This window comes from Microcaecilia unicolor, chromosome 9 (genome assembly GCF_901765095.1).
Source record: "Microcaecilia unicolor chromosome 9, aMicUni1.1, whole genome shotgun sequence".
Classification (NCBI taxonomy): domain Eukaryota; kingdom Metazoa; phylum Chordata; class Amphibia; order Gymnophiona; family Siphonopidae; genus Microcaecilia; species Microcaecilia unicolor.
The window spans coordinates 33,998,657-34,023,397 of record NC_044039.1 but is presented as its reverse complement, the minus strand read 5'-3'; the positions used below and the strand labels follow the sequence as shown (position 1 = coordinate 34,023,397).

The 24,741-nt window shown below is 46.4% G+C and overlaps 1 protein-coding gene across 2 annotated transcripts in view; it reads right to left on the bottom strand.

The window, feature by feature from the left end:
• Positions 1-24,741, bottom strand: part of LOC115477556 (aldo-keto reductase family 1 member C1 homolog) — a 71,810-nt gene that overhangs the window by 17,434 nt on the left and 29,635 nt on the right. For both annotated transcript variants that reach the window (XM_030214504.1, XM_030214505.1), the window contains 2 exons: positions 23,075-23,197; positions 19,299-19,411 (listed from right to left, as the gene is read on the bottom strand). In XM_030214504.1, the coding sequence (XP_030070364.1) occupies positions 19,299-19,411; positions 23,075-23,197 (236 nt within the window). The remainder of the gene's footprint in view (positions 1-19,298; positions 19,412-23,074; positions 23,198-24,741) is intronic.

The following is a 24,741-nucleotide window of genomic DNA, read 5'->3' as shown; positions in this document are numbered from 1 at the left end:
ATTCAAAGTCATTAAATCGCGGGAGGATTGTGAAAAATTACAAGAGGACCTTACGAGACTGGGAGACTGGGCATCTAAATGGCAGATGACATTTAATGTGAGCAAGTGCAAAGTGATGCATGTGGGAAAGAGGAACCCGAATTATAGCTACGTCATGCAAGGTTCCACGTTAGGAGTCACGGACCAAGAAAGGGATCTAGGTGTCGTCGTTGATGATACGTTGAAACCTTCTGCTCAGTGTGCTGCTGCAGCTAAGAAAGCAAATAAAATGTTAGGTATTATTAGGAAAGGAATGGAAAACAAAAATGAGGATGTTATAATGCCTTTGTATTGCTCCATGGTGCGACCGCACCTCGAATATTGTGTTCAATTCTGGTTGCCACATCTCAAAAAAGACATAGTGGAATTAGAAAAGGTGCAGAGAAGGACGACAAAAATGTTAAAGGGGATGGGACGAATTCCCTATGAGGAAAGGCTAAAACGACTAGGGCTCTTCAGCTTGGAGAAAAGGTGGCTGAGGGGATATATGATAGAGGTCTATAAAATAATGAGTGGAGTTGAACGGGTAGATGTGAAGTGTCTGTTTACGCTTTCCAAAAATACTACGACTAGGGGGCATGCAATGAAGCTACAATGTAGTAAATTTAAAACGAATCAGAGAAAATTTTTCTTCACTCAATGTGTAATATAACTCTGGAATTCTTTGCCAGAGAATGTGGTAAAGGCGCTTAGCTTAGCGGAGTTTAAAAAGGGGTTGGAGGGCTTCCTAAAGGAAAAGTCTATAGACCATTATTAAATGGACTTGGGGAAAATCCACTATTTCTGGGATAAGCAGGATAAAATGTTTTGTACTTTTTGGGGATCTTGCCAGGTATTTGTGACCTGGATTGGGCACTGTTGGAAACAGGATGCTGGGCTGGATGGACCTTTGGTCTTTCCCAGTATGGCAATATTTATGTACTTATGTACCACAGCAGCCCAGCAATACTTCCCACCCCTAGCATGCCATCATATCCGGTGTTACAAAAAATATTTATTTTTGTAGTGCTGGAGTGTACCCAGTGGTAATCGGGCAGTGCATACCACTGGATTAGTGTGGGAGTCCTTACTTCCACCTCAATGGGTGCGTGGCAAGTGCTTTACTTGCCGCACGGCCATTTTCTGCAGAAAAGAAAGGCTTCCCTTTTACCCGCTGCAGCTTGGTAAAAGGGGCCCTTGGTTAAAAGAGTTCTACTTCTCATTCATTCCCTTGTCATTTCTTATCTGGATTATTCCAACTCCTTATTTTAGGGACTGAAACTCTCTAGATCAGGAGATTGAAGCTAATAGAGAATATTTCTGTGAAATTGCTCATACTTGCTAATAAATATAATAAAGTCACCCTTCTTTTGATAAAAGAACATTGGCTCCTGATCTCCTTCCAGTTATCATTTAAGCTCTTTGTATTGTTCGTCATATTTTCTGTTCAGGATTACTTACATAACTTCACAGTTCACTTCTGTGTTACATACTTGTGCAATCTCTTTGCTCGTCTCAGCATAATCCACTTATTATTCCATCTCACCTGCACACATGTTTTGATTGCACAAGATGTTCATGCTTTAGCATTATTAGCACCATCTCTTTGGCAAGGTTTATCCCCTGTCATACGCTTGAAACTTCATTTAAAACATTTTAAACAGCCTTGAAGGCCAATTACTTTGGTTGGGCATTCCCTACTGGTTAGTCCTACTTTCTCATCTGTTCTGAGACTCTGGGTTGAACTTTATGGCGTTCTGTGCATGATCCCTATATATGCCACTGTTCTGTCTTGGTTACTCACTACCCCACCTCTCCATTTCCCCTGCAGTAGAGGAATAGCCTAATTGTGTGCGGTGGGATGAGATCCTGGGGAGCTGGGTTTGATTCCCACCACAGCTCCTTATGACCCTGGGCAAGTCACTGAGGGGCTATTTTACAAAGACACATTGAGGCATATTTTCAAAGCACTTTGGGAGGCTAAGTTCCATAGGTTTCTATGGAACTTTGGGAGGCTAAGTGCTTTGAAAATGAGCCTGTTAGGCACCTACTCGCATCAAATTGGCTACTGTGTGCCCCGGGCGGAAACACGTTGTAGAAAATATTTTCTATTTTCTACCACATGGCGCTTACCCAGCAGTTGATGCGCACAAGACGCCTACCGTCCAGTTAGCGCACGAGACCTTACTACTCAGTCAATAGGTGGCGGTAAGGTCTCAGGCCGAAAATGGACGCACGCCGGTTTTAATTTTGCCGCACATCCATTTTCAGGCACATTTTTTAAAAAATGCCTTTTTTTTCCAGGCGCGCTGAAGAAATGGACCAGCGCTCATCCAAAACATGTGCCTACGCCGGCGCAGGCCGCTTTTGGGCGTGCCTTAGTGAAAGGGCTCCTTAACCCTCCATTGCCCCAGGTACAAATAATAGATTGTGAGCCCATTTCGGACAGAAAGTACCTGTACGCTCTCCTCCGGATTATATATATTGCGCTTAGCGTTCTGTGCCGAAATCCAAGTGTATTCTATAACACACATAACTTAATTGGCTTAAAAAGCCAATCATCACTTAACAAGCAATAATGAGCACTAATTGTCAATAATTAAAATTTACGTGCAGAACTCGCTAAGTCTATTCTGTAACGCAGAGCGCCTAAATTCTAAAGCATGCAGCCAAAAAAGGGGAATGGCTAGGGGTGGGGAAGTGGGCACTCTGTGGGTGTTCCAAAATTTATGCACACTGTTATTTTTTTTTTTTAACATTTGTACCCCACACTTTCCCACTCATGGCAGGCTCAATGTGGCTTACATGGGGCAATGGAGGGTTAAGTGACTTGCTCAGAGTCACAAGGAGCTGCCTGTGCTTGAAGTGGGAATTGAACTCAGTTCCTCAGGACCAAAGTCCACCACCCTAACCATTAGGCCACTCCTGTTAGAGAACATGGCCCTCTGCGCCTAAATCTATGAGCCGGTATTTATACCAAGTAAAATGTGGCATAAATGGACATGAGCAAATTTTATTGCATGGAGAGGCACTCTGCGTATTCTATATACCGTGTGGAAATTTAAACCCATTGTATAAAATTTAGGCGTACTTTTAAAGAATACTCCTGGGTGTATTTTTTTTACCGTGTAGATTTTCCAGGCTCTATATATAGAATCTGGCCCTCTATGTATATGTGTAGGCTCAAGCAGTACATCAAATGTGTAAAATAAATATTTAATGTTCTTCACCGGCCCTTTATTCCCTTGACCATGTATATTAAAATTAGGATTGTAACCTGGGTTGCCTTATATAGTGTTCTCTTGAAAATTCGATTCCCATAGAAGTATAACTTTTTGTAAACAGCTTAGATTTTAATCTAAGATTTGTGGTATATCAAATAAAAGAGAATGATATGAAAGTGATATGTACTAATCAGTAATTCTGTCATAAAAACTAGATACCTCAGTTTAAACCCCTTAAAAACCAACGTAAATATTATTAAAAGAACCCTTGAAAATGTCCAAGTGCTCTTCAGGGACGTCCTTCTTTTTTTTGATTATGGGTCAAGGATGTCCAAGTGTTAGGCACGCCCAAGTCTCGCATTCGCTACGCCTCCGACACACCCCCTTGAACTTTGGCCGTCCCTGCGACGGAGTGCAGTTGGGGACGTCCAAAACCGGCTTACGATTATACCGATTATATCTCATAGATACAAAAAAATAAATTCTCAAGGAGAAGCTTAAAGTGTATATGCATAAATGATGCACAGACGTTGCACTTCCTATTTTTGTAAACAGCAGAAGGGGGCAAAATAGCATGTGCGCTTCTGAAATAGCAAAGGTATATATGTTGTTGTCCTCCCTAAACAGGTCCCAGGAATGTCCATTTTAGATAGAACATAGAAATAGGAATTGATACGTCCAGGTTGGGGCATGTATAATTCCAGTAGAATTATAGAAATCAATCTGCCGACATAGAGACTTTTCTAAAATGCATGCAAGAGTGCATGGGTATGTGCCTGGACCGGCAGTGGCAGCAGCCACAAGATACACATTGAAATATTACCCATGGAAGTTGGTATTTCACAATTTACACATTTAAATTACATGTATATGCCTGCCATTTTGCAAACCTATATGTATACATGCTGCTAATTAATAAAAGAGGCTGCAATCCTTAATTATTTTTATTTTGGAACCAAAAATAAGCAACAGGGGATTAAGAGGAACAAATCTCTTAATCCTTCCTGTAAAGGGCTGGACCAAACAAGTATTTTTTTTTTAAGAAACCTACAAAGGAGCAGCTGAAAATCCTGCCATTGATATACTGGGACATATGTATGCATTCCCTTTCTGAAATGGAGCATACATGGCGGGTCCATTTTAGTACTGCCCAAGTCCCGCTCAACCACACCCCCTTGCAATCTACAGGTAGTGCATGTTCACATGTGTTAACACCAGCTTTCTGAATCAGGTTTTACAGATGTATGTGACATAGACATGGTTTGGTGACATTTCATCACTGAGACCCTTCATCACCGTGAACGTTTCTTCACATGACACTTCATCGGGTATTCAAGCTAAATGTATTCAAATTATCTGCGCAGAAGATGGCAATGGAGTGGGTATGCCAGCACACACTCATGCCTGTTCTTTTGCGCCTAAATATGAACCTCACTAAAATCTTACACATAAAATTTTCATGTTGCTGGTGGCCCATCTAATCCTAACTTCCCCCCCCCAAGTGGCCACAGTCCTAACTCTGCTTCCCTTTCAATGCCTATAAGTGAATTGGAAGCGGGGGGGCACTGCCTGGGCCATGACAATTTGAATGCATTTAGCTTGAATACATTTTTATTTTGTTACATTTGTACCCCACACTTTCCCACTCATGGCAGGCTCAATGTGGCTTACATATTGTATACAGGTACTTATTTGTACCTGGGGCAATGGAGGGTTAAGTGACTTGCCTAGAGTCACAAGGAGCTGCCTGTGCCTGAAGTGGGAATTGAACTCAGTTCCTCAGGACCAAAGTCCACCACCCTAACCACTAGGCCACTCCACATGATGAAGTGCCACATGATGAAATGTCCTTGGTGATGAAGTGACGCAGTGATGAACTGTCAGGTGATGAAATGTCTGTGATGAAGTGTCTGGTGATGAAATGTCCATACACCTATAGATATGTAAGTCACAAATAGCGCTTTGAAATAAGGACCTTAATATGGCTGGACTGTGAAGGTCTTTATCTGCTGGCATCTACTATGTTACTAACCTGCTTATTTTCGAAAGAGAAGGCCGGCCATCTTCTGACACAAATCGGGAGATAGCCGGCCTTCTCCTAAACCTGGCCAAATCGGTATAATCGAAAGCCAATTTTGGCCAGCTTCAACTGCTTTCCGTCGCAAGGCCGGCCAAAGTTCAAGGGGGCGTGTCAGCAGGGTACCGAAGGCAGGACGGGGCGTGGTTAAGAGATGGTCAGCTTCAGCCGATAATGGAAAAAAGAAGGCCAGTTCTGACGAGCACTTGGCCGGCTTTATTTGGTCCATTTATTTTTAGAACCAAGCCTCAAAAAAGTGGCCCAACTGACCACCGAAGGGAATCGGGGATCACCTCCCCTTACTCCCCCAGTGGCGCTATGCACCTGGGATCAATTTGTGAAGTCCACTAAAGTGCCCCCTAGGGTGCCCGGTTGGTGTCCTGGCATGTGAGAGGGGACCAGTGCACTATAAATGCTGGCTTCTCCCACGACTAAATGGCTTGGATTTGGCCGGGTTTGAGATGGCCGCCATTAGTTTCCATTATCGGCGAAAACCAATGGTGGTCATCTCTAACGCCAGCGATCTCTAAGTGCGGCCCAAATGTTGAGATTTGATCGGCCCCCAACAGTATTATCGAAATGAAAGATGGCTGGCCATCTTGTTTCAATAATACGGTCGGGTATGCCGTTTTACGTGGCCGGCCTTAGAGATGGCCGCCCTTATAGATGGCCAGCCCCGTTCGATTATGTCCCTCCACGGTGCTTATTTTTGAAGCATATGGATGTCTCAAAATGCCCAAGTGGATAACCAAGTGCTTGAAACATCCAAATCCCAATTTTGCAAAGGCGGAAAAGTGCTGCCCAACATTGTAGTACATCCAAATATCGAGAGGGCGTGTTGTGGGTGTGTTTTAGATTGGACTAGGGAGGGCCCAAATACAGGATGTTCAACAGTGATAACCAAATCAGAAGAAATTTCCAAGTCTAAAAAGAAGGACATTCTTAGTTAGACCTGTTTCAAAAACATCTAGGTTGTAAACGGAGCTCTGACTGAGTAGCTGGCCACTGGAGGGATTAAGGCATGACACCTCTCCCTCTCCCCGAAAGTGAAACTGGAAAGGAATATCAGGCTCTATGACAGCTTCAGATATTACAGGCATCCGTTCACAGGACAAATCCCTCCTCTCAGTACCCTTCTCCACCACCGCCAACTCCAGGCTCCGCTCATTCTGCCTCGCCTCACCCTATGCCTGGAACAACCTTCCTGAGCCCTTACGCCAAGCCCCCTCCCTGCCCATCTTCAAGTCTTTGCTTAAAGCCCTCCTCTTCAATGCTGCTTTCTTACCTTTCAGGAAATCCAGACTGCCCCAATTTGACTGCCCCTATCGGATTGACTGTTCACTTGTCCTTTAGATTGTAAGCTCTTTGAGCAGGGACTGTCCTTTTATGTTAAATTGTACAGCGCTGCCTAACCCTAGTAGCGCTTTAGAAATGTTAAGTAGTAGTAGTAGAATAGACTAGCATGAAGATCTTAGTAGTAGTCTGGTGGTTAGTACTGTGAACTATAAACCAAGGGACCCAGGTTCAAATCTAATTTTAACTCTTTTATATATTTTTTAAATTGTGTGCCGTCCAGGAACCGAAAAACACACACTGTACCTGAATACCTGAATGTACATCACTTCAATAGCTTTCAGGCTTGCGGGTGTCCTATATCTTGAGGAACAGTAAATATTTTTCTGTTCCTGGAGAGCTCACAATTACAATATAAGGGGTCCTTTTACAAAGGCACGCTGAAAAATGGCCTGCGATAGTGTAGATGCGTGTTTTGGGCATGCACAGAATCATTTTTCAGCAATCCCGGGAAAAAAATGCCTTTTTAAAATTTTTGCCGAAAATGGACGTGCGGCAAAATGAAAATTGCCGCTCGTCCATTTTGGGTCTGAGACCTTACCACCAGCCATTGACCTAGCGGTAAAGACTCATGTGGTAACCAGGCAGTAATGACCTACGCGCATCCAATGCCACGTCCGATACGTGCGTCCAAAAATACAAAATATTTTTCAGATGCACGTATCAGATGTGCCACAAAAATGAAATTACCGCAAGAGCCACATGGTAGCCGGCGGTAACTCCATTTTGGCGCACGTTGGGCACGCGTAGACGCTTACGCAGCTTTGTAAAAGGGCCCTTAAAGAGTTACGGTGGGATTGAAGCTTGGTCCAGAGAACTGAAAAACAGCCAAACACAATCCAAAGGGTTGTGTGGAATGAATGTAAAGAATGAGGAAAGTGGGAAATACCCTCAGAAACCAAGGCTTCTGCCAAGGTCTAATCAACAAGACACTATTATCTATAAAAGACTTTGTGCCCGTGATCAAGTTTCTTTCATGGGGTAAATATTCCCTACTCCACTCGTTCAAAAATGCCCATATAGGAGCATCATGCAAAATTGCCCATAATAGAGCACAAATATTTTATACAAAAAAGCCCATAATAGAGCACAAATATTAACGATAACTGAGTAACAAAAACGGTTGTAAGAGAAGTTTAGTCAGCTTGAGACCGATGCCCCTGTCAGTATGATCCAACTGAGTGGTTCCTGATGAAGCCCTGTTATGGTGAAACGAATCGGGTCCCGTTGAAAATCAACAGTTGTACTGTGGGGTTGTCAAGCCAGCATTGATTAAGCTAAGTTGATGCATGCCATGCTGTAGCTTGAGCAGTTTTTGTTACTCAGTTATCTTTAATACTTGTGCTCTATTATGGGCTTTTTTGTATAAACAATTTGTGCTCTATTATGGGCAATTTTGCATGATGCTCCTATATGGGCATTTTTGAATGAGTGGAGTAGGGAATATTTACCCCATGAAAGAAACTTGATCACGGGCACAAAGTCTTTTATAGGAAATTAGTAAAAAAGGCCCGTTTCTGCCTGTGATGAAACGGGCCCTAGCGGGCACGGGACTCCCTTCCCCTCCCCTTACGCTAGTATCCCTTGTGGTGTAGAGGTACCTGTTTGCTCGGGGCAGGAAAGAAAGAGCCCCCTCTTTCCTGGCCGTAGCGCTTCTGCTAGCTGCCCTGCTGCATCCTGAGCGAGTCCGGCTCTCGGCATTGCAAAATGGCCACCGAGAGTTGAAGTCTCGCGAGGCTACTTCAACTCTCGGCGGCCATTTTGAAACGCCAAGAGCCCGACTCACAGAGGATGCATCAGGGCAGCTAGCAGCAGTGCTCAGGGCAGGAAAGCGGGGGCTCTTTCTTTCCTGCCCCGAGCGAACAGGTACCTCTAGACCACCAGGGATAGTAGCGTAAGGGGAGGGGAGGTGACAGGGGGGAGGGAAGGTGATGGGAGGGAAGAGGGGGCAACCAGGGGGGCGGGGTGCTAGTGTTAAAGGGGTGGGGTGATAGCGCGAAAGGGGCGGGGTGATGGGCACGTCCTCGGCGGCTGCGATTCGTTGGAAGGGGAGGAATAGGGAAACACTCCACCCCGTTTTGTTCATTTGCGTGGTTGTGTACATGTTCCGCCCTCGATGTCATCACGTGTGGCGCGAGGGCGGGGCATGGAGACATGGTGAGTGTTCTGGCTTCACCACCATGAACTTATGAACCGGTGTCTGAGTGCCTGCAGTGACATCAGTGTCCTCAGAACGTTGAGGGTGTGTTTTATTATAGTTGTTCTGTTCCCTGACAGCCTTGCACTAGTTCATAACGTGATCCTAAAATGTGAGTAATGTCTTTACTGTTATTCTCATTTCTAAGAACTTTCGCTGCTGCAGTCTCTCATTGTAAAGATATATGAGCAAGGCACTGTGGTTAATGTAGTTCACAGGCAGTGCAGCCACACTTGCTTGGTTGTGCAAGAGTTGTTACCACTGGTTGTAAGGCTGCCTGGACCTCCCCTCTCTCTCTCTGCCAAACTTGGCTCCTCTGTCTCCCTGCTACCATTTCCTGTTCAGCCTTACTATCTCTGTCCTAAGAGGTCAGCCAGGTATGACCTTTCCTTCCTATCTCTAGGACCACCCCTTGCCACCCGATGGCAAGCTCTGTTCCCATTGGCCTCTATCTGCACCCCCCCCCCCCGAGCCTGTAAAATGCCCCATCACCTCTTTGTCCTTTCAGCCATGAGGTATGCTAACACCATCCAGCCAGGGGCATGGAGATGACCCCATCTCGCTCTAGACAGCTCTGTCTGGCTGAAAATCCCTGTAACGAACCTGGATTTTTTACCCTTCCAAATGAGATATCGCACATTGCAGTCACCCAGCTTTGGACTATTTCTGCCTGTTCAACTATCTTCCCCTCCCCCTGCAACACAACTACCTCTCTTCAGATCTCCACCTCCCACAGCCTCCAGATTAAGAAGTCTCTGTATCCTGAACATCTATCTGTGAGTAAATTATCTGTGATTTATTCAATAAAAGAGACTTTATAAAATAATAGAGACTTCAGGTGATTGCTGCGCCAGGGTTATGCTCCATGATATTGGGGCTTCTAGTTACCAAGCCCCGAGAGTCATGACAGTAAAAAATCCAGGGGTTATAACTGAATAGCTGTGAGGAAAGTTTGGAGCAGGACAACTGTGCCTTTAAGAGAACAGAAGGGTCAAGTGTGTGGAAAAGAAAAGGAAAATCAGTAACTGCGCACTGCCTATGTTAATTGAAATGCATTTAAGTGAACTTGCAGCTAAAGAAAGCAACATTGGACTGTTTAAAGTTTAAAAGCATTTATCAGAAGAACTTAGTTGTGAAAAAGCAGTGGATTTGCAGAGTTTTCAAAACCAAAGCTTTGAAAAGACTGTGCTAGCAATGGGTCACATTCCAGAGAGCCATTAAGTCAAAAGCACTGTCCTATTGTCCTCTCCTGCTCGAGAGCAGCCCCCCCCCCCCCCTTTTCTGGGTCATCAGTAAATGAAGCCAGCAGCTAAAAGGTCAGAGAGAGAAGAAAAATGTTTTGTGTTGACAAACCTGTGAACGTTTAACCTTCAAGCAAGACATCAGAGTGAGCCAAAGAATGTGCAGCTAGCTCTTTGTTTGAATATCACACCTCTGTGATCACTAAAGACACTTGGAAGGTCCCCCTTCCCTCTCCCTCCAGCCTCAGAAATCTGAGCTCTGAAGGTCTTTGGGCAAGGAGGGCGGGAAGCAATCTGTTGCTAGGTTACTGCTTGAAGCCACATCCCTGACTCAGAGCTACTCTCTCCAGTCCCCCCTCCCTCCTCCTTTGCCCAGTAACATAACAGTGAAACTTGATCCAGTTGATTTCAACAGCTTGAAAGACAAACTGCTTCGTGCTGGGTAATCCTTACATCCCCAGCCCCCCTGCACACAAGAGTTAACTTTTCACTTAATAAAGACAGATAAGCAAACCAGTACACGATGGCAGAATTCAATGTCTCACAAATTGTACCGGAGGAAGCGTCCTCCGCGCCAGACACACAAGAGGCCAACGCGGATGTGATAGACACCCTCTCCCTCCAGTCCCAACAAGGGTTCCAGGGCAAAAGAGCTCGCAAGTTAACCCAAAGGGCCCTGGAAGCATATCAAGCGAAACAGGAAAGCTATACCAGGAAACTGAACAGACTCTGGAAAGAAGTGGAAGAAAGTTTACATCGCACTGCAAAGGCAGGGGCGGACAACGACGCCTGTCTGACGTCGATGAAGACCAACTATGCACGTTATTGGCAAAAGGCAGAAGAGTATTGCCAGTTCTTAAAGGAGACAAACACGGAGCAGAGTCTCGTGGAAAAGGAACTCCAAGAGACCACAGATCATGGCCGTTATACAGAGGTAGCCAAAGCCGAAGAGATAACAACAAATGCAACTGTAGAACCACAAGACAGCATCTCCGTGCGCTCTCACTCTTCCAAACATTCGTCCAAAAGCTCAAGATCCTCCAGGTCACTTACAACAAATCGCTCCAACCATTCTGTAGCTCCAGAAGACAGCATCTCCGTGCATTCTCACTCTTCCATACATTCATCCAAAAGCTCAAGATCCTCCAGGTCACACGCAACAAATCACTCCAACCAGTCGAAAATCAGCGAGGTGACCTCCCAAGTGAAGGCCCTCATTCAACAAGAAACCACCCTGAAGTTAAAACGAGTTGCGCTAGAGGCTGAGGAAGCACACAGAGAGGCTGAGGAAGCACACAGAAAGGCTGAGGAAGCACACAGAAAGGCCGAGGATGCTCGTAAAAAATCTGAGCTAGACATCATGATAGAAGCACTCCGGCGAAATAGAGAATTGGTCGAACTGGAGGCGAGAGCTAACGCCCGCGAAGATGCTGTGGGACAGCATGATGAGGTCGAGCGACTCAACCACCTCGGGTTTGAAGACCCTGCTCTAAGAACCGAAACTTACGTGTCAACGCACTCCCCACTGCCTGTCAGGACAGCGGAACGGCTCGATGTCGATGAGCCCTCAAACACGGAAGTACAGCACACCAAGGGAATCAAGCCTCACCGTACCAGCTTACACACTCGTACAAGCTTCGATGCACCGCCGCTGGCTTATGCCCTGGGAGCAGCCGATGAAAGGGATGTCCCACCCCAGCCACGGGCTCCAGTGCCATATGGCAGCCAGAGGCAAGGAGAGTCTGGGTCACCGTCTCTCGGAAGAGCGCCAGCTACACGCACTTCGTACAAACAAGAAATGGCAGGGTGGCCATATTCTGCACCTATTCCCACTGAGACCGAGACCAGCCAGCCTGCAATGGTTATGACTGACCAGCCCGGAACCTCAACCAGAGATGAACTAGTGAGATATCTGGCACGCAAGGATCTGGGGGGCTCAGGGCTTACCCAGTTCGACGGCCGTCCTGAGCGGTACAGAGCATGGAAATCAGACTTCAAGGACGCTATCGTGGACATGAGACTCACACCCAAGCAAGAGATGAACATGATGTTACATTGGCTGGGAAAGGGAACAGCCGCACGTGTGGAGGAGTTGAAGCATTCATACTTGAATAACCCATCTGAGGGGTTAAAAGAGATGTGGGGAAGACTCGAGGAGTATTACGGCAGCTCAGAAGCCATAGAAAATTCATTGTTCAATAGGTTGGACAGATTCCCAGCGGTATCCGGCAGAGACAACCTCAAATTGCAAGAGTTGGGAAACCTCCTTCATGAGCTGGAAGCAGTCAAGGCCGAGAACAGCTTTCCAAACCTCAGCCAGCTAGACACACCTCGAGGCACCAAGAGTATCCTGGGGAAGTTACCATATGACATAAGGGAGAAGTGGTCAGTAGTTGGCACACGTTACAAGGAAGAGAATCAGGGGAAATATCCCCCTTTCAACATTTTCGCAAAGTTCATAAGAGACATAGCCAAAAGGAGAAACGATCCATGGTTCATGGTTGAGCCATGTGAATCAAGCCAATCCCTGGAAGGGAAAACAGCCAAACTAGGCCGAAGACCCATATCTGTGCACAAGACAGGAGTGTCGCCCGCAACGTCTACACCGGCTGACCCCTCTCTCACCACAGAGAACATAGAGGATCCCAAAGAACCATGCCCTATACATGGGATGCCCCACTCACTCAGAAAGTGCCGAGAGTTCTTAAGGAAACCGTGGGAGGAACGTAGAGAACTTCTCACAAGGTACAGACTTTGCTACAGGTGCTGGGCTTCTTCAGACCATATCGCCAAGGACTGCAGAGCACGTAGCAAGTATACAGAACGCGGCAGTGGCCAGCAAAACAACACTTCACGCCCGGGTGATGCCGAACCACATCCCAACCCCGAAGCAAATCACGGCGAGGAGACTGGAGAGGTAGGGCCACAGGCACTCCAAGCCACGCCGAAGTGCCTGGCCAAAGTGTATCCCGAGGGACGGCCGGAGAAGGCAGTCAAAATGTATGTTATCATAGATGAGCAAAGCAACCGATCTCTTGCAAGGTCAGAGTTTTACGACCTGTTTGGAATCCAGCAGAGCTACTCCTCATATAGCATTAAAACGTGCGCAGGAGTCACACAAGTGTTGGGGAGAGTAGCAAGCGGCTACACGATAGAAGCAATAGATGGAAGCACCAAGTCAAAACTACCTGCACTAATGGAATGTGACCAGATACCAGATGACAAGGATGAGATTCCTACACCAGAGGTCGCGTGGAGTCACCCTCATCTGAGACCTATAGCCAACCAACTCACACCCTTGGATCCAGACGCTGAGATCCTACTCTTGCTGGGTCGTGACGCACCAGAACTCCTGGACATCCATGAATCACGCAGAGGCCCACGGGGTGCTCCCTACGTGCACCGTCTTGATCTGGGATGGACAATAGTGGGCGGCGTCTGCCTCAACCGGACGATAAGACCGAACATCCGTGCGCTCTCCACCAGTGTCTTAGAAGGTGGACGCGCCATGCTATTTGAATCGTGCGCCAATCACCTGACTACCAAAGAGGTTCACGAACACAAAGAACATAATGTCGTCTCACTCCGTAAAACCAGCTCCGCAGCAGGTTTAGGAGAACATCTGGGGAGCTTGGTGTTCCAGACCATTAAAGACGATGACAGACTCGCACTCTCTATAGAAGATAAAGAGTTCCTGAACATTATGGACAAAGGCCTAGAGAAAGATGAGTCAAACGGCTGGGTAGCGCCCCTTCCATTCCGTAAGCCCAGGGCCCGACTCCCAAACAACAGGAGTTACGCCTTCTCCCGACTCGCCTCGCTACAAAGGACCTTGAAGAGGAAACCAGAGATGAGACAACAGTTCACAGCCTTCATGCAAAACATGTTCACCAACGGCCACGCGGAGCTCGCCCCACCGTTGAAAGATAACGAGGAATGCTGGTACCTACCTATCTTCGGGGTATACCACCCACAGAAGCCACGACAAATCCGAATTGTGTTCGACTCTAGCGCCCAGTTCCAAGGGACTTCACTGAACAGCGTGCTGCTCACTGGGCCCGACCTAACCAACAGCCTACTGGGAATCTTAATCCGCTTCAGAAAAGAACCCATTGCCGTGATGGCTGACATCCAGCAAATGTTTTACTGCTTCACCGTCCACGAAGACCACAGGAATTACTTAAGGTTCCTGTGGTTCCATGACGACGACATCAACGGAGACATGGTGGAATACAGAATGCGGGTACATGTTTTCGGAAACAGCCCGTCACCAGCAGTGGCAGCCTACGGGCTCAGACGGACAGCACGTGAAGGAGAGAAGGAACACGGCGTTGATGCAAGGCTGTTCGTGGAGAGAGACTTCTACATGTACGACGGGTTGAAGTCCTTACCCACTGAAACAGAAGCCATCGACCTGCTGAAAAGGACACAGATGATGGTAGCGGGAGCTAATCTGAGACTCCACAAAATCGCATCCAACAGCGCCAATGTGATGAGAGCGTTCTCTCCAGCAGACCACGCTACGAACTTGAAGGATCTGGACCTAGGAGTGGACACCCCTCCTCTACAGCGCAGCCTCGGCCTAAGCTGGGACCTAAAAACAGACACCTTTACCTTCCGAGTCTGCACGCAAGAGAAGCCGTACACCCGACGAGGCATCTTGTCTACGGTGACTAGCCTGTATGACCCACTAGGATTCGTAGCACCAGTCACCATCCAAGGGAGGTCACTGCTTCGCGAACTCTCCTCAAGCTCAACTGAATGGGATGCCCCATTGCCGCCAGGAAAAAGGCAAGAGTGGGACACATGGAGAAACTCCCTAAAGACACTTGAAGAACTCCACATCCCACGGACATATGTCCCAGTGTCTCTCACGAACGCCCGCCGCAAGGAGTTTTGCGTCTTCTCTGATGCCTCGGAGAAAGCCATAACTGCAGTGGCGTACCTGAAGACCATAGATGCTTGCGATGCCATCCGTGCGGGATTCATCTTCGGCAAATCAAAGCTAGCTTCGCAATGTGGGCAGACCGTGCCACGCTTAGAACTTTGCGGAGCAGTCCTAGCAGTAGAAATAGCCGAACTGGTTGTAAGCGAGATGGATACCCACATAGACTCAGTCAAGTTCTACACAGACAGCAAGGTCGTACTCGGCTACATATACAACCAGAACAGAAGATTCCATGTATATGTGAGTAACCGAGTGGAACGCATCCGAAAATCCACCAGACCTAACCAATGGCATTACGTGTCAACCGACCACAACCCAGCGGACCATGCCACAAGGGCTGTCCCAGCAACGCACCTGATGCGAACGACTTGGTTGACAGGGCCAAAATTCCTCACGCAACCAAAAAGCGCCACTACAACTACCACAAACTCCTTTGAACTGGTGAACCCAGAAGATGATGTCGAAGTCCGTCCGATAGTCAAGGTTCTCGCCACGAGTGTCTCACCCAAGGACACCCCGGGAACGCACCGCTTCAACCGATTCTCACGGTGGGTGACGCTGAGAAGAGCCATAGCCCACCTTATCCACATCACGCGTTCTTTCCAGCAGAGCCCCGATAGAAGAACAGGCAAGTGTCATCACTGGCATCTCTGTTCCAAGCCCTTGGCTGTTGAAGAATTTGTCCGGGCAGAGAAGGTAGTCTTACGTTGGGTACAACAAGAAGCATACGCTGCAGAGTACATGTGCATCAGCAAAGGGAAGACGATCCCAAAGGACAGCCCCCTCTGGAAACTAGATCCCTTCAAGGATGAGGATGGATTGCTAAGGGTAGGCGGCCGCCTCACCCACGCCAAGATAGACAAGAGCGAAAGGAACCCTTTGATCACCCCAGGCCGGCACCCGGTATCCACCCTGCTCGTGCGCCATTACCACGAGCAGGTCAAGCACCAAGGTCGACACTTCACCGAGGGAGCAATCAGGGCCGCAGGAGTGTGGATCGTCGGAGCGAAGCAGTGCATCACTGCAACCATCCACAGATGCGTCAAGTGCCGAAAACTGCGAGGCAAACACCAAGACCAAAGAATGGCAGACCTGCCATCCGAAAGGCTGAGCACTGACCCACCATTCACCTATGTGGGACTGGATATCTTTGGACCTTGGCCAGTTGTCTCGAGACGAACCAGAGGAGGAAGTGCAAGCAGCAAACGATGGGCCGTTTTGTTCACGTGTATGAGCATACGCGCTGTCCACATCGAAGTCATAGAGTCGATGGACACTTCAAGCTTCATAAATGCTCTCAGGAGGTTCCTCTCAATCCTCGGCCCAGCCAAGCAGATTCGCTCTGATTGTGGATCTAACTTCATAAGTGCTTGCAAAGAGCTGAATATACATTCAGAGAAGATCAACGCACCAGCTATCGAAAAGTACCTGAACGATCACCACTGCACGTGGATATTCAACCTCCCCCCCATGCTTCGCATATGGGAGGAGTTTGGGAGCGCATGATTGGGATTGCTCGTCGCATTCTCGACTCTATGCTATCTGAAGCAGGGGCTAATCGCCTCACCCATGAGGTGCTGACCACACTTCTGGCAGAAGTATCTGCTATCATCAATGCGAGACCTCTGATCCCAGTGTCCTCAGATCCACAGTCGCCCTTGATCTTGACCCCAGCCACACTTTTAACGCAAAAGACAGGTGTGCCACCAAACCCGCCTGGGGATTTCGATGAGAAAGACCTATGCAGACGGCAATGGAGACAAGTCCAGAGTTTGGCCAATACCTTCTGGAGCCGCTGGAGACGAGAGTACCTCCCGACCCTACAGACCCACAGCAAATGGCAGATCAGCAAGGGCAACATCCGCGAAGGCGATATTGTCTTACTCAAAGCAACCAGGCCCAACGCAATGAGTGGCCCTTGGCGGTGGTTACCAGAGCCATCCCTAGCGAGGATGGAAATGTCAGAAAGGTCGAGGTCAGAACTGGGAAACAAGGAATAGCGAAGAATTTCTGTAGACCCATCGCTGAAGTCGTGCTCCTCGTACCACATGAAGAGGCGCGAGCACTGTGATCTGCCACCTCCTGTGAAGACCAGAGACTTGAAGGCTCTCTCTCTCTCTCTCTTGTGTTGTTGTTGTCTGTCTCTCGTTTCAGACCCTGTGCCTACCCGGCTCATTGAAAGTCCTGGACCCCGTTCCTGCCAAGCTCGTTCAAGTATTCTGAAACCTGTTCCAGCCAAGCCAAGCTTGTCAGTCCAGTCCTGCCTGGGAGGTTTGCCTCTTGCTGCTGTCCGACGACAATAGGCCAAGGACTCACGCTGTTCCAGAGTTTGTGACTGTCCGTTCAAGCTTGGTGTCACGACAGCCGATGGACAACCTGAATGTTAATAATGGACCTCGCATGCGATTGATTTAATAAATTGTGATAATGATGATGATATCTACCGATATCAGGCGAGGAGTGTTCTGTTCCCTGACAGCCTTGCACTAGTTCATAACGTGATCCTAAAATGTGAGTAATGTCTTTACTGTTATTCTCATTTCTAAGAACTTTCGCTGCTGCAGTCTCTCATTGTAAAGATATATGAGCAAGGCACTGTGGTTAATGTAGTTCACAGGCAGTGCAGCCACACTTGCTTGGTTGTGCAAGAGTTGTTACCACTGGTTGTAAGGCTGCCTGGACCTCCCCTCTCTCTCTCTGCCAAACTTAGCTCCTCTGTCTCCCTGCTACCATTTCCTGTTCAGCCTTACTATCTCTGTCCTAAGAGGTCAGCCAGGTATGACCTTCCCTTCCTATCTCTAGGACCACCCCTTGCCACCCGATGGCAAGCTCTGTTCCCATTGGCCTCTATCTGCACCCCCCCCCCCCCAAGCCTGTAAAAAGCCCCATCACCTCTTTGTCCTTTCAGCCATGAGGTATGCTAACACCATCCAGCCAGGGGCATGGAGATGACCCCATCTCGCTCCAGACAGCTCTGTCCGGCTGAAAATCCCTGTAACGAACCTGGATTTTTTACCCTGTAAATATCTCCTTCCAAATGAGATATCGCACATTGCAGTCACCCAGCTTTGGACTATTTCTGCCTGTTCAACTATCTTCCCCTTCCCCTGCAACACAACTACCTCTCTTCAGATCTCCACCTCCCACAGCCTCCAGATTAAGAAGTCTCTGTATCCTGAACATCTATCTGTGAGTAAATTATCTGTGATTTATTCAATAAAAGAGACTTTATAAAATAATAGAGACTTCAGGTGATTGCTGCGCCAGGGTTATGCTCCATGATATTGGGGCTTCTAGTTACCAAGCCCCGAGAGTCATGACAATAGTATATAGTGTCTTGTTGATTAGACCTTGGCAGAAGCCTTGGTTTCTGAGGGTATTTCCCACTTTCCTCATTTCTTTACATTCATTCCACACAACCCTTTGGATTGTGTTTGGCTGTTTTTCAGTTCTCTGGAGTATTAGATTACCTGCTTAGGATTAACAGCCCATACTGTTTTTTTCATCATAAGATTTGAAGCTTGGTCCCTTAGTTTAAAGTCCACTGCACTAACCACTATGCTGCTGTGCTCTGCAGGGATGTCTGTGTGGCCATTCTTCTAAGAATGCTGCCAAACAGACTTCCTTGTCCCTGCTTTGTTGTTGTTCATATGTTGGACGTTCCAGTTTGTAAAATAAGTGTTCATGCTGGACGTCCTTAGCACACGGACGTCCATCTCATGTACCTCCAAACAGGAAATCCTGATGTATTTCTTGTTGGAAAATATATGCGAGATGGATGTCCGTTTTGGACGTTATGAGCTGGATTACTCTATTTTGACTTGGAAGTCCTCTCAAAAAAGTCTCTTCATATAACTATGCATGGCTAAATTGTGCACTTTCGAATCCGCACAGAATGAGTAGTGTGACCAGCAAGGCTCACCCAAAGACAACAGGAAGACTTATGTATGTATAAGAATAAAGTTTTTTCACAGTGACTCCATCTTCCTGTTTGTCTTTGGGAGAGCCTTGCTGGTCACACTACTCATTGTGTGCGGACTTTTAAACTTGGTAGACCACAGTCTTCTGCCTCTGCAGCTTTCCTTCGTCTCTTGCACTTTTGAATCCAACATGCTTTTTCTAGCTGGACAAAGGAGGGTAATTTTCAGCCAAGCCTATTTGCCCAGCTAAATGGTTTTGAAAATTGATCTTTATGTGACTCAAGATGAAAAATCTACCACATTCCATGCTCCTTCCTTACCATTCCATATCTACGTTTATTGATCCCAGCACACTGTAACCCACAAGAACGATATCATTCATCTTGCAGAACTCCAGTAGTTTCTTTTGCGTCAGAAATGGATGACACTCAACCTGCAGAATTCAAAGTTAGAGATTTTACGCCAGGAAACTGCATTGTATGCAAAACGTTCTTATGCCATAGTACTTTCCATAAAGTGGCTAACAGGCGAGTGTCACAGGGCTGTCAAATGTTGTAGATCTGTATTTTGACAGCTATGATGTTCACTAAAAGTAATTTGTTAGAAGTCCCCACGTTCAGAACAGCCATAGGTGAAAGAAAAACATTTAGGTTAATAGGCCTATTTAAATGGAATAAACGTCCCATAAAACTGAAGCAGATCCCAACCCAACTTTCCTTTTGTAAAGGTTTAAAAACACGCTTATATGTGACATGACATGAGGGAAACCAGTTGTTGATAAATTTGGAAGCTATCATTTGATGATTATTTGTATTTTGGTTTTGGTGATACTATCTTTATATTTTAATAAGAGTGTATTATGTTATGGTATGATTGAGATGGAATAAGTTGTGAAGTTTAATTTTGAGTCAGTCATCTTTTTTGTGTGTGTATTACTGGGGTGATTTTATATTTCGATCTTTAGATTGGGTGGCAGAGCTGGTGGTGGGAGGCGGGGCTGGTGGTTGGGAGGTGGGGATAGTTCTGGGCAGACTTATAAGGTCTGTGCCAGAGCCGATGGTGGGAGGCGGGGATAGTGCTGGGCAGACTTATACGGTCTGTGCCCTGAAGAGCACAGGTACAAATCAAAGTAGGGTACACACAAAAAGTAGCACATATGAGTTGTCTTGTTGGGCAGACTGGATGGACCGTGCAGGTCTTTTTCTGCCGTCATCTACTATGTTACTATATGTTACTATGAACTTATCTTAACCCAATGGAAGCACATCCATTTCACTTTCACAGTTTCATCAGTTGAGCTATAGAATGAAAACTAAAATTGAGAAGAATCAGTTTAAGCTGGTAAAGTCTGTAATTTGTATTACACCTTTAAGGCAAGATTTATGACAAGTAGTCACTGAGTGGATTGTGGCAGGCAGCACGCTGTTGAGTGGAACAGTGGTTTTGGGTGAACTAATTCCTGAGGAAGCTATGAAAGTGAAACAGATGTTCCTCCATTGGGTTATGACAGGTTCATTACTTTATTTCACTTATTGATTGGCGCAGACCAGCAATTGAAATAAGTCCTTGCTTTGTTAAATTCATATGCTTCAGCTTAAAGTGATTGCTTTGTTGAACTATATGCTTGAGCTTAAAACTGCATGGAACTTTTTGGACCAATGAATGACAAAAATTTGATAGCCCTAAATGAACCCAGATTGTAGTATTAGTTTGGACATCTAAGGTCCTTTTTTCCGTTTTTAAATATATATATTAAAATATTTTTTAAAAAATTAAAGTATTATAATACAAATTGTGAGTTTTTTTTTAATTGGCCACAGTATTTTTGCTTTAGTAGATGGAGTTTGGTTCAATATTATCTTACACGTTTCTTTGGTAGGATCAACATCTGTCACTAATGGGAAAGCAATACCCTTAAGTATACTTCACATATGGTTGTGTTTACTTGTGATTTGGATTACAGAAATCTCACTACAATATATTTGAGTGACTACAATACTGGATCGTATGACTCTTGATGGAGGCAAAAAAAAAAAAAAAGAAAGAAAAAAGAAAAGCAGGCCAGAAACAGTCCTGGTCTTTTTTCCCCCTCCTGTCTACTTTTCCCATCCCTTCAAGTCACCCTTTTTCATAATCTCCTTTGACAAATTTCCTCTCCTTCCTCATCAGCTTTTCAAATATTTTATTGTTTTGCACCTACCTAAAATCTTAATTTCTATCTCCCCCATTCCACCTCTATGCCTTTAACACTCTAACTTCTACTCCCCTCCTAGCCTCAGTCTTCCTTTTTCTAACTTTTACTCCCCTCCTAGCCTCAGTCTTCCTTTTTTTTTTTTTGCCACCTACCAGCTTTCCAACTCCCACTTTCACCTACATGCCTACTACCCTCTCAGTGACCCCTGCATCTATCTTTCATCAACTCCTTCCCAAGCTCCAGCCCTCCTCTACCCTCCATCTCTCATCACACAACCCCTTGTCAGCTCCCACTTCCTATGTCTCTTTTTCCCTCCCTTCTACTGACCTGGCTCTCCGTACTGCTTTATTCTGCCACCTGAGCCTCACCTCCCCCTGCTAAGTGGTTCATATCAGCATTTTAAACTACGGTGAAAGGAAAAGAAAAGTATGGTCAATGGAGGGAACGGCTCTGAAGTACCATTCATGCTCTTGAAGGTGAGACTGTGCAGGAAGATGGAAGGGCATCACTTGTGCTTCAATGGCCCTATCACTGCAGCTCCTGCAGCATGGAAATGGATGCAACAATCCTCAGGTACAGCCTGGAGGAGGATGGCATTTCTTCTTTTCATTATCCCAGCAGGCCTATCAGCAAGCATGGCAAAAAGTGCTAGTGCTGCCTCCCTCCCCAAAGTTTGATGTGTTAGGTGACTGCCTGGTTTGCTTAATGGTGACTCTGGCCCTGTGTACCCTAAGGTAGAAGACAAAGAAAAAAAAAAGGTAACCTATAACTTTTCCTGTTTTATATTCTACATTTTAATAAATGTCTTCCTGCCTTGACTACTTAAAGACTTTCAGCAAACTGTAATGGCTCAAAACGAAACTTGGACTGGATTGTTGGATTGTGAGTTTTTGGAAGTGAAAGCAAGTGGCAGACTGCGGGCTCCTTTTACTAAGCGGTGGTAAGCCCAATGCGGGCTTGCCGCTCACTATTTAAGAAGTACCACTGGGCTAATGCAGCAGCCCAGCGGTACTTCCCCCACTACCATGCCGTCATTTCCGGCGCTACGCGAATTTCTAGTGCTGGATACTACCTGGCAGTAATCGGGCAGTGCCGCACGCTTGCTGGTTACCGCCAGGTTAGTGCAGGAGCCCTTACCACCACCTCAATGGGTAGTGGTAAGGGCTCCCCCCCCCCCACCCTGAAATGGCTGCACGGCAAGTGCTTTACTCGCTGCCCAGCCATTTCCTGAAGACAAGCGAGACTGGCCCTTTTACCAGCTGCGGTAAAAGGGGACCTCGGCGCACATGTAAAACACGCATCGACACCAACACAGGCCCCCTTTTGCTGCAGCTTGGTAAAAGGAGGCCTGAGTAATCCTAGGAACCAACAGCCTCCCAGTCTTAGCTGGTCTTGTCCCAGAGCCTTGAATACCATAAGACATTCCCTGTTACAACTTTTGTTCTATCTGGCACCAAATCCAGTAAGTACTCTTATGAACTCAGGCTTCTAGTAACTGCAATGCACTGCCAAAAAAGATTGATTATTGTGCAGATAATATGTTATATAAAAGGGCGGTGAAAATGTGGCTATTTAAGCAGGCATGTAAAGAGACAGAGGGGAACGACTATAGATTTGGAGCTGTTAGTAGTCGAGTCCTGGCAGGAACACTATTGTTTGGAAGAGTCGATGGGTAGGGAGGTTATAGGGTGCAGGTTGTAATTATTTTATGGCTTGTTTTATGGAAGAGTAATATTTTATTATTATTATTGTGGATATCTGCTATTGTAAATCATTTCAGGTTTGATTGATTTATTTATTGCCTCACTCAATGTAAAATAAATACTGAACTGCATCTCGCCAGCAAGTCTGCTGAACTTCTTTCTGGTTCCTTTAAGCCTTACCTACAGGTGTGGATTTTACCTGATTGCAGACCGGTTTGTACTTGAGGCCTGGTTTGTTGAGGATCATTTCCAGTTGTCTACGATTGAAATTGGAAACGCCAATGGACTTCACCAAGCCTGCATCTTTACATGCCTCCAGAGCCTGTTAAAGAGATCATTTCACATATAGTTAATCAGAAAGAATATAATTCCCGCAAGGACAAGATAGCATTCTAAAGCTTTATGTCATCCACTGCTGCCCTGGCAGTGAAATCAACTACACTGACTTTCTTGTTTTATAGCCTGATCTGAACACTGAATGTCCAAAACTACAATCTGATTGGCTCAGGAGGTTGCATTGGGATGACGTTTACTTGTAGTACCCAGAGAGAAGCACTGTTATAAAATAACAGACCTTTAAAATGAAATTAATTAAGGAAATTAACAAATTGATGTCCTAAATATAGTCATCTTTATGCACTCAGGACTTTAATCACCTTTGTGAATAGCTAAGTTACTGGGGCATGTGTGTTTTTCTCTGCATATACAGTTTTTCACATATTCTCAGATAAACAAAATGTATAATTTTAAGGGGCCCTTTTCCTTAAGGACAGTAAGCCCTTAACACGCAAGTAGTGCCTGTAAAAAGGCTATAACAGAAATGCCTGTCTGCGTGCTCTAACCTGCATGTTACTGATGTTTTAAAAATATTTGGGGGAGGGGGTGTGTCATGGATGAAGCATGGGAGTGGAAGCATTAATCAGCTAGTACATTATACTGAACATGCAGTAACTGGCTGAAGCAAAGTTACACGGGACCCTTATTTTCGAAAGTGATGGGCGCCCATATTTCGACCCAAATCGGGAGATGGGCGCCCATCTCGCAAAGGCGCCTAAATTGGTATAATCGAAAGCCGATTTTGGGCGTCTTCAACTGCACTCCATCACGGGAACAAACAAAGTTGATGGGGGCGTGTCGGAGGCGTGGTGAAGGCGTGACTGGGGCGTGTTTATTGGCCGAGGAGAGATGGGCGCCTTTGGCCGATAATCGAAAAAAAAAGGGCGGCAGAAGTGAGAATTTTGGTCGCTTTTGCTGGACCCTTTTTTTTCACGACCCAAGTCACGACCTCCCCTGACTCCCCCAGTGGTCACTAACCCCCTCCCTTTAAAAACTTTTTTTGACAGCCTGTATGCGAGCCTCAAATGTCATACCCAGCTCCCTGACAGCATTATGCAGGTCCCTTGGAGCAGTTGTTAGTGGGCGCAGTGGACGTCAGGCAGGCGGACCCAGGCCCATCCCCCCCACCTGTTCCACTTGTGCTGGTTAATGTTGAGCCCTCCAAACCACCCCAAAACCCACTGTACCCACATGTAGGTGTCCCCCTTCACCCCTTAGGGTTATGGTAATGGTGTAGACTTGTGGGCAGTGGGTTTTGGGGGGATTTGGGGGGCTCAGCACACAAGGGAAGGGTGCTATGCACCTGGGAGCTATTTTAAATTTCTTTTTTAATTTGTAAAAGTGCCCCCTAGGGTGCCCAGTTGGTGTCCTGGCATGTGAGGGGGACCAGTGCACTATGAATCCTGGCCCCTCCCACAACCCAATGCCTTGGATTTGTTCGTTTTTGAGCTGGGCGCCTTCGGTTTCCATTATCGCTGAAAACCGATAGCGCCCAGCTCAAAAACGCCCAAAGCCTAGGCATTTGCCCCG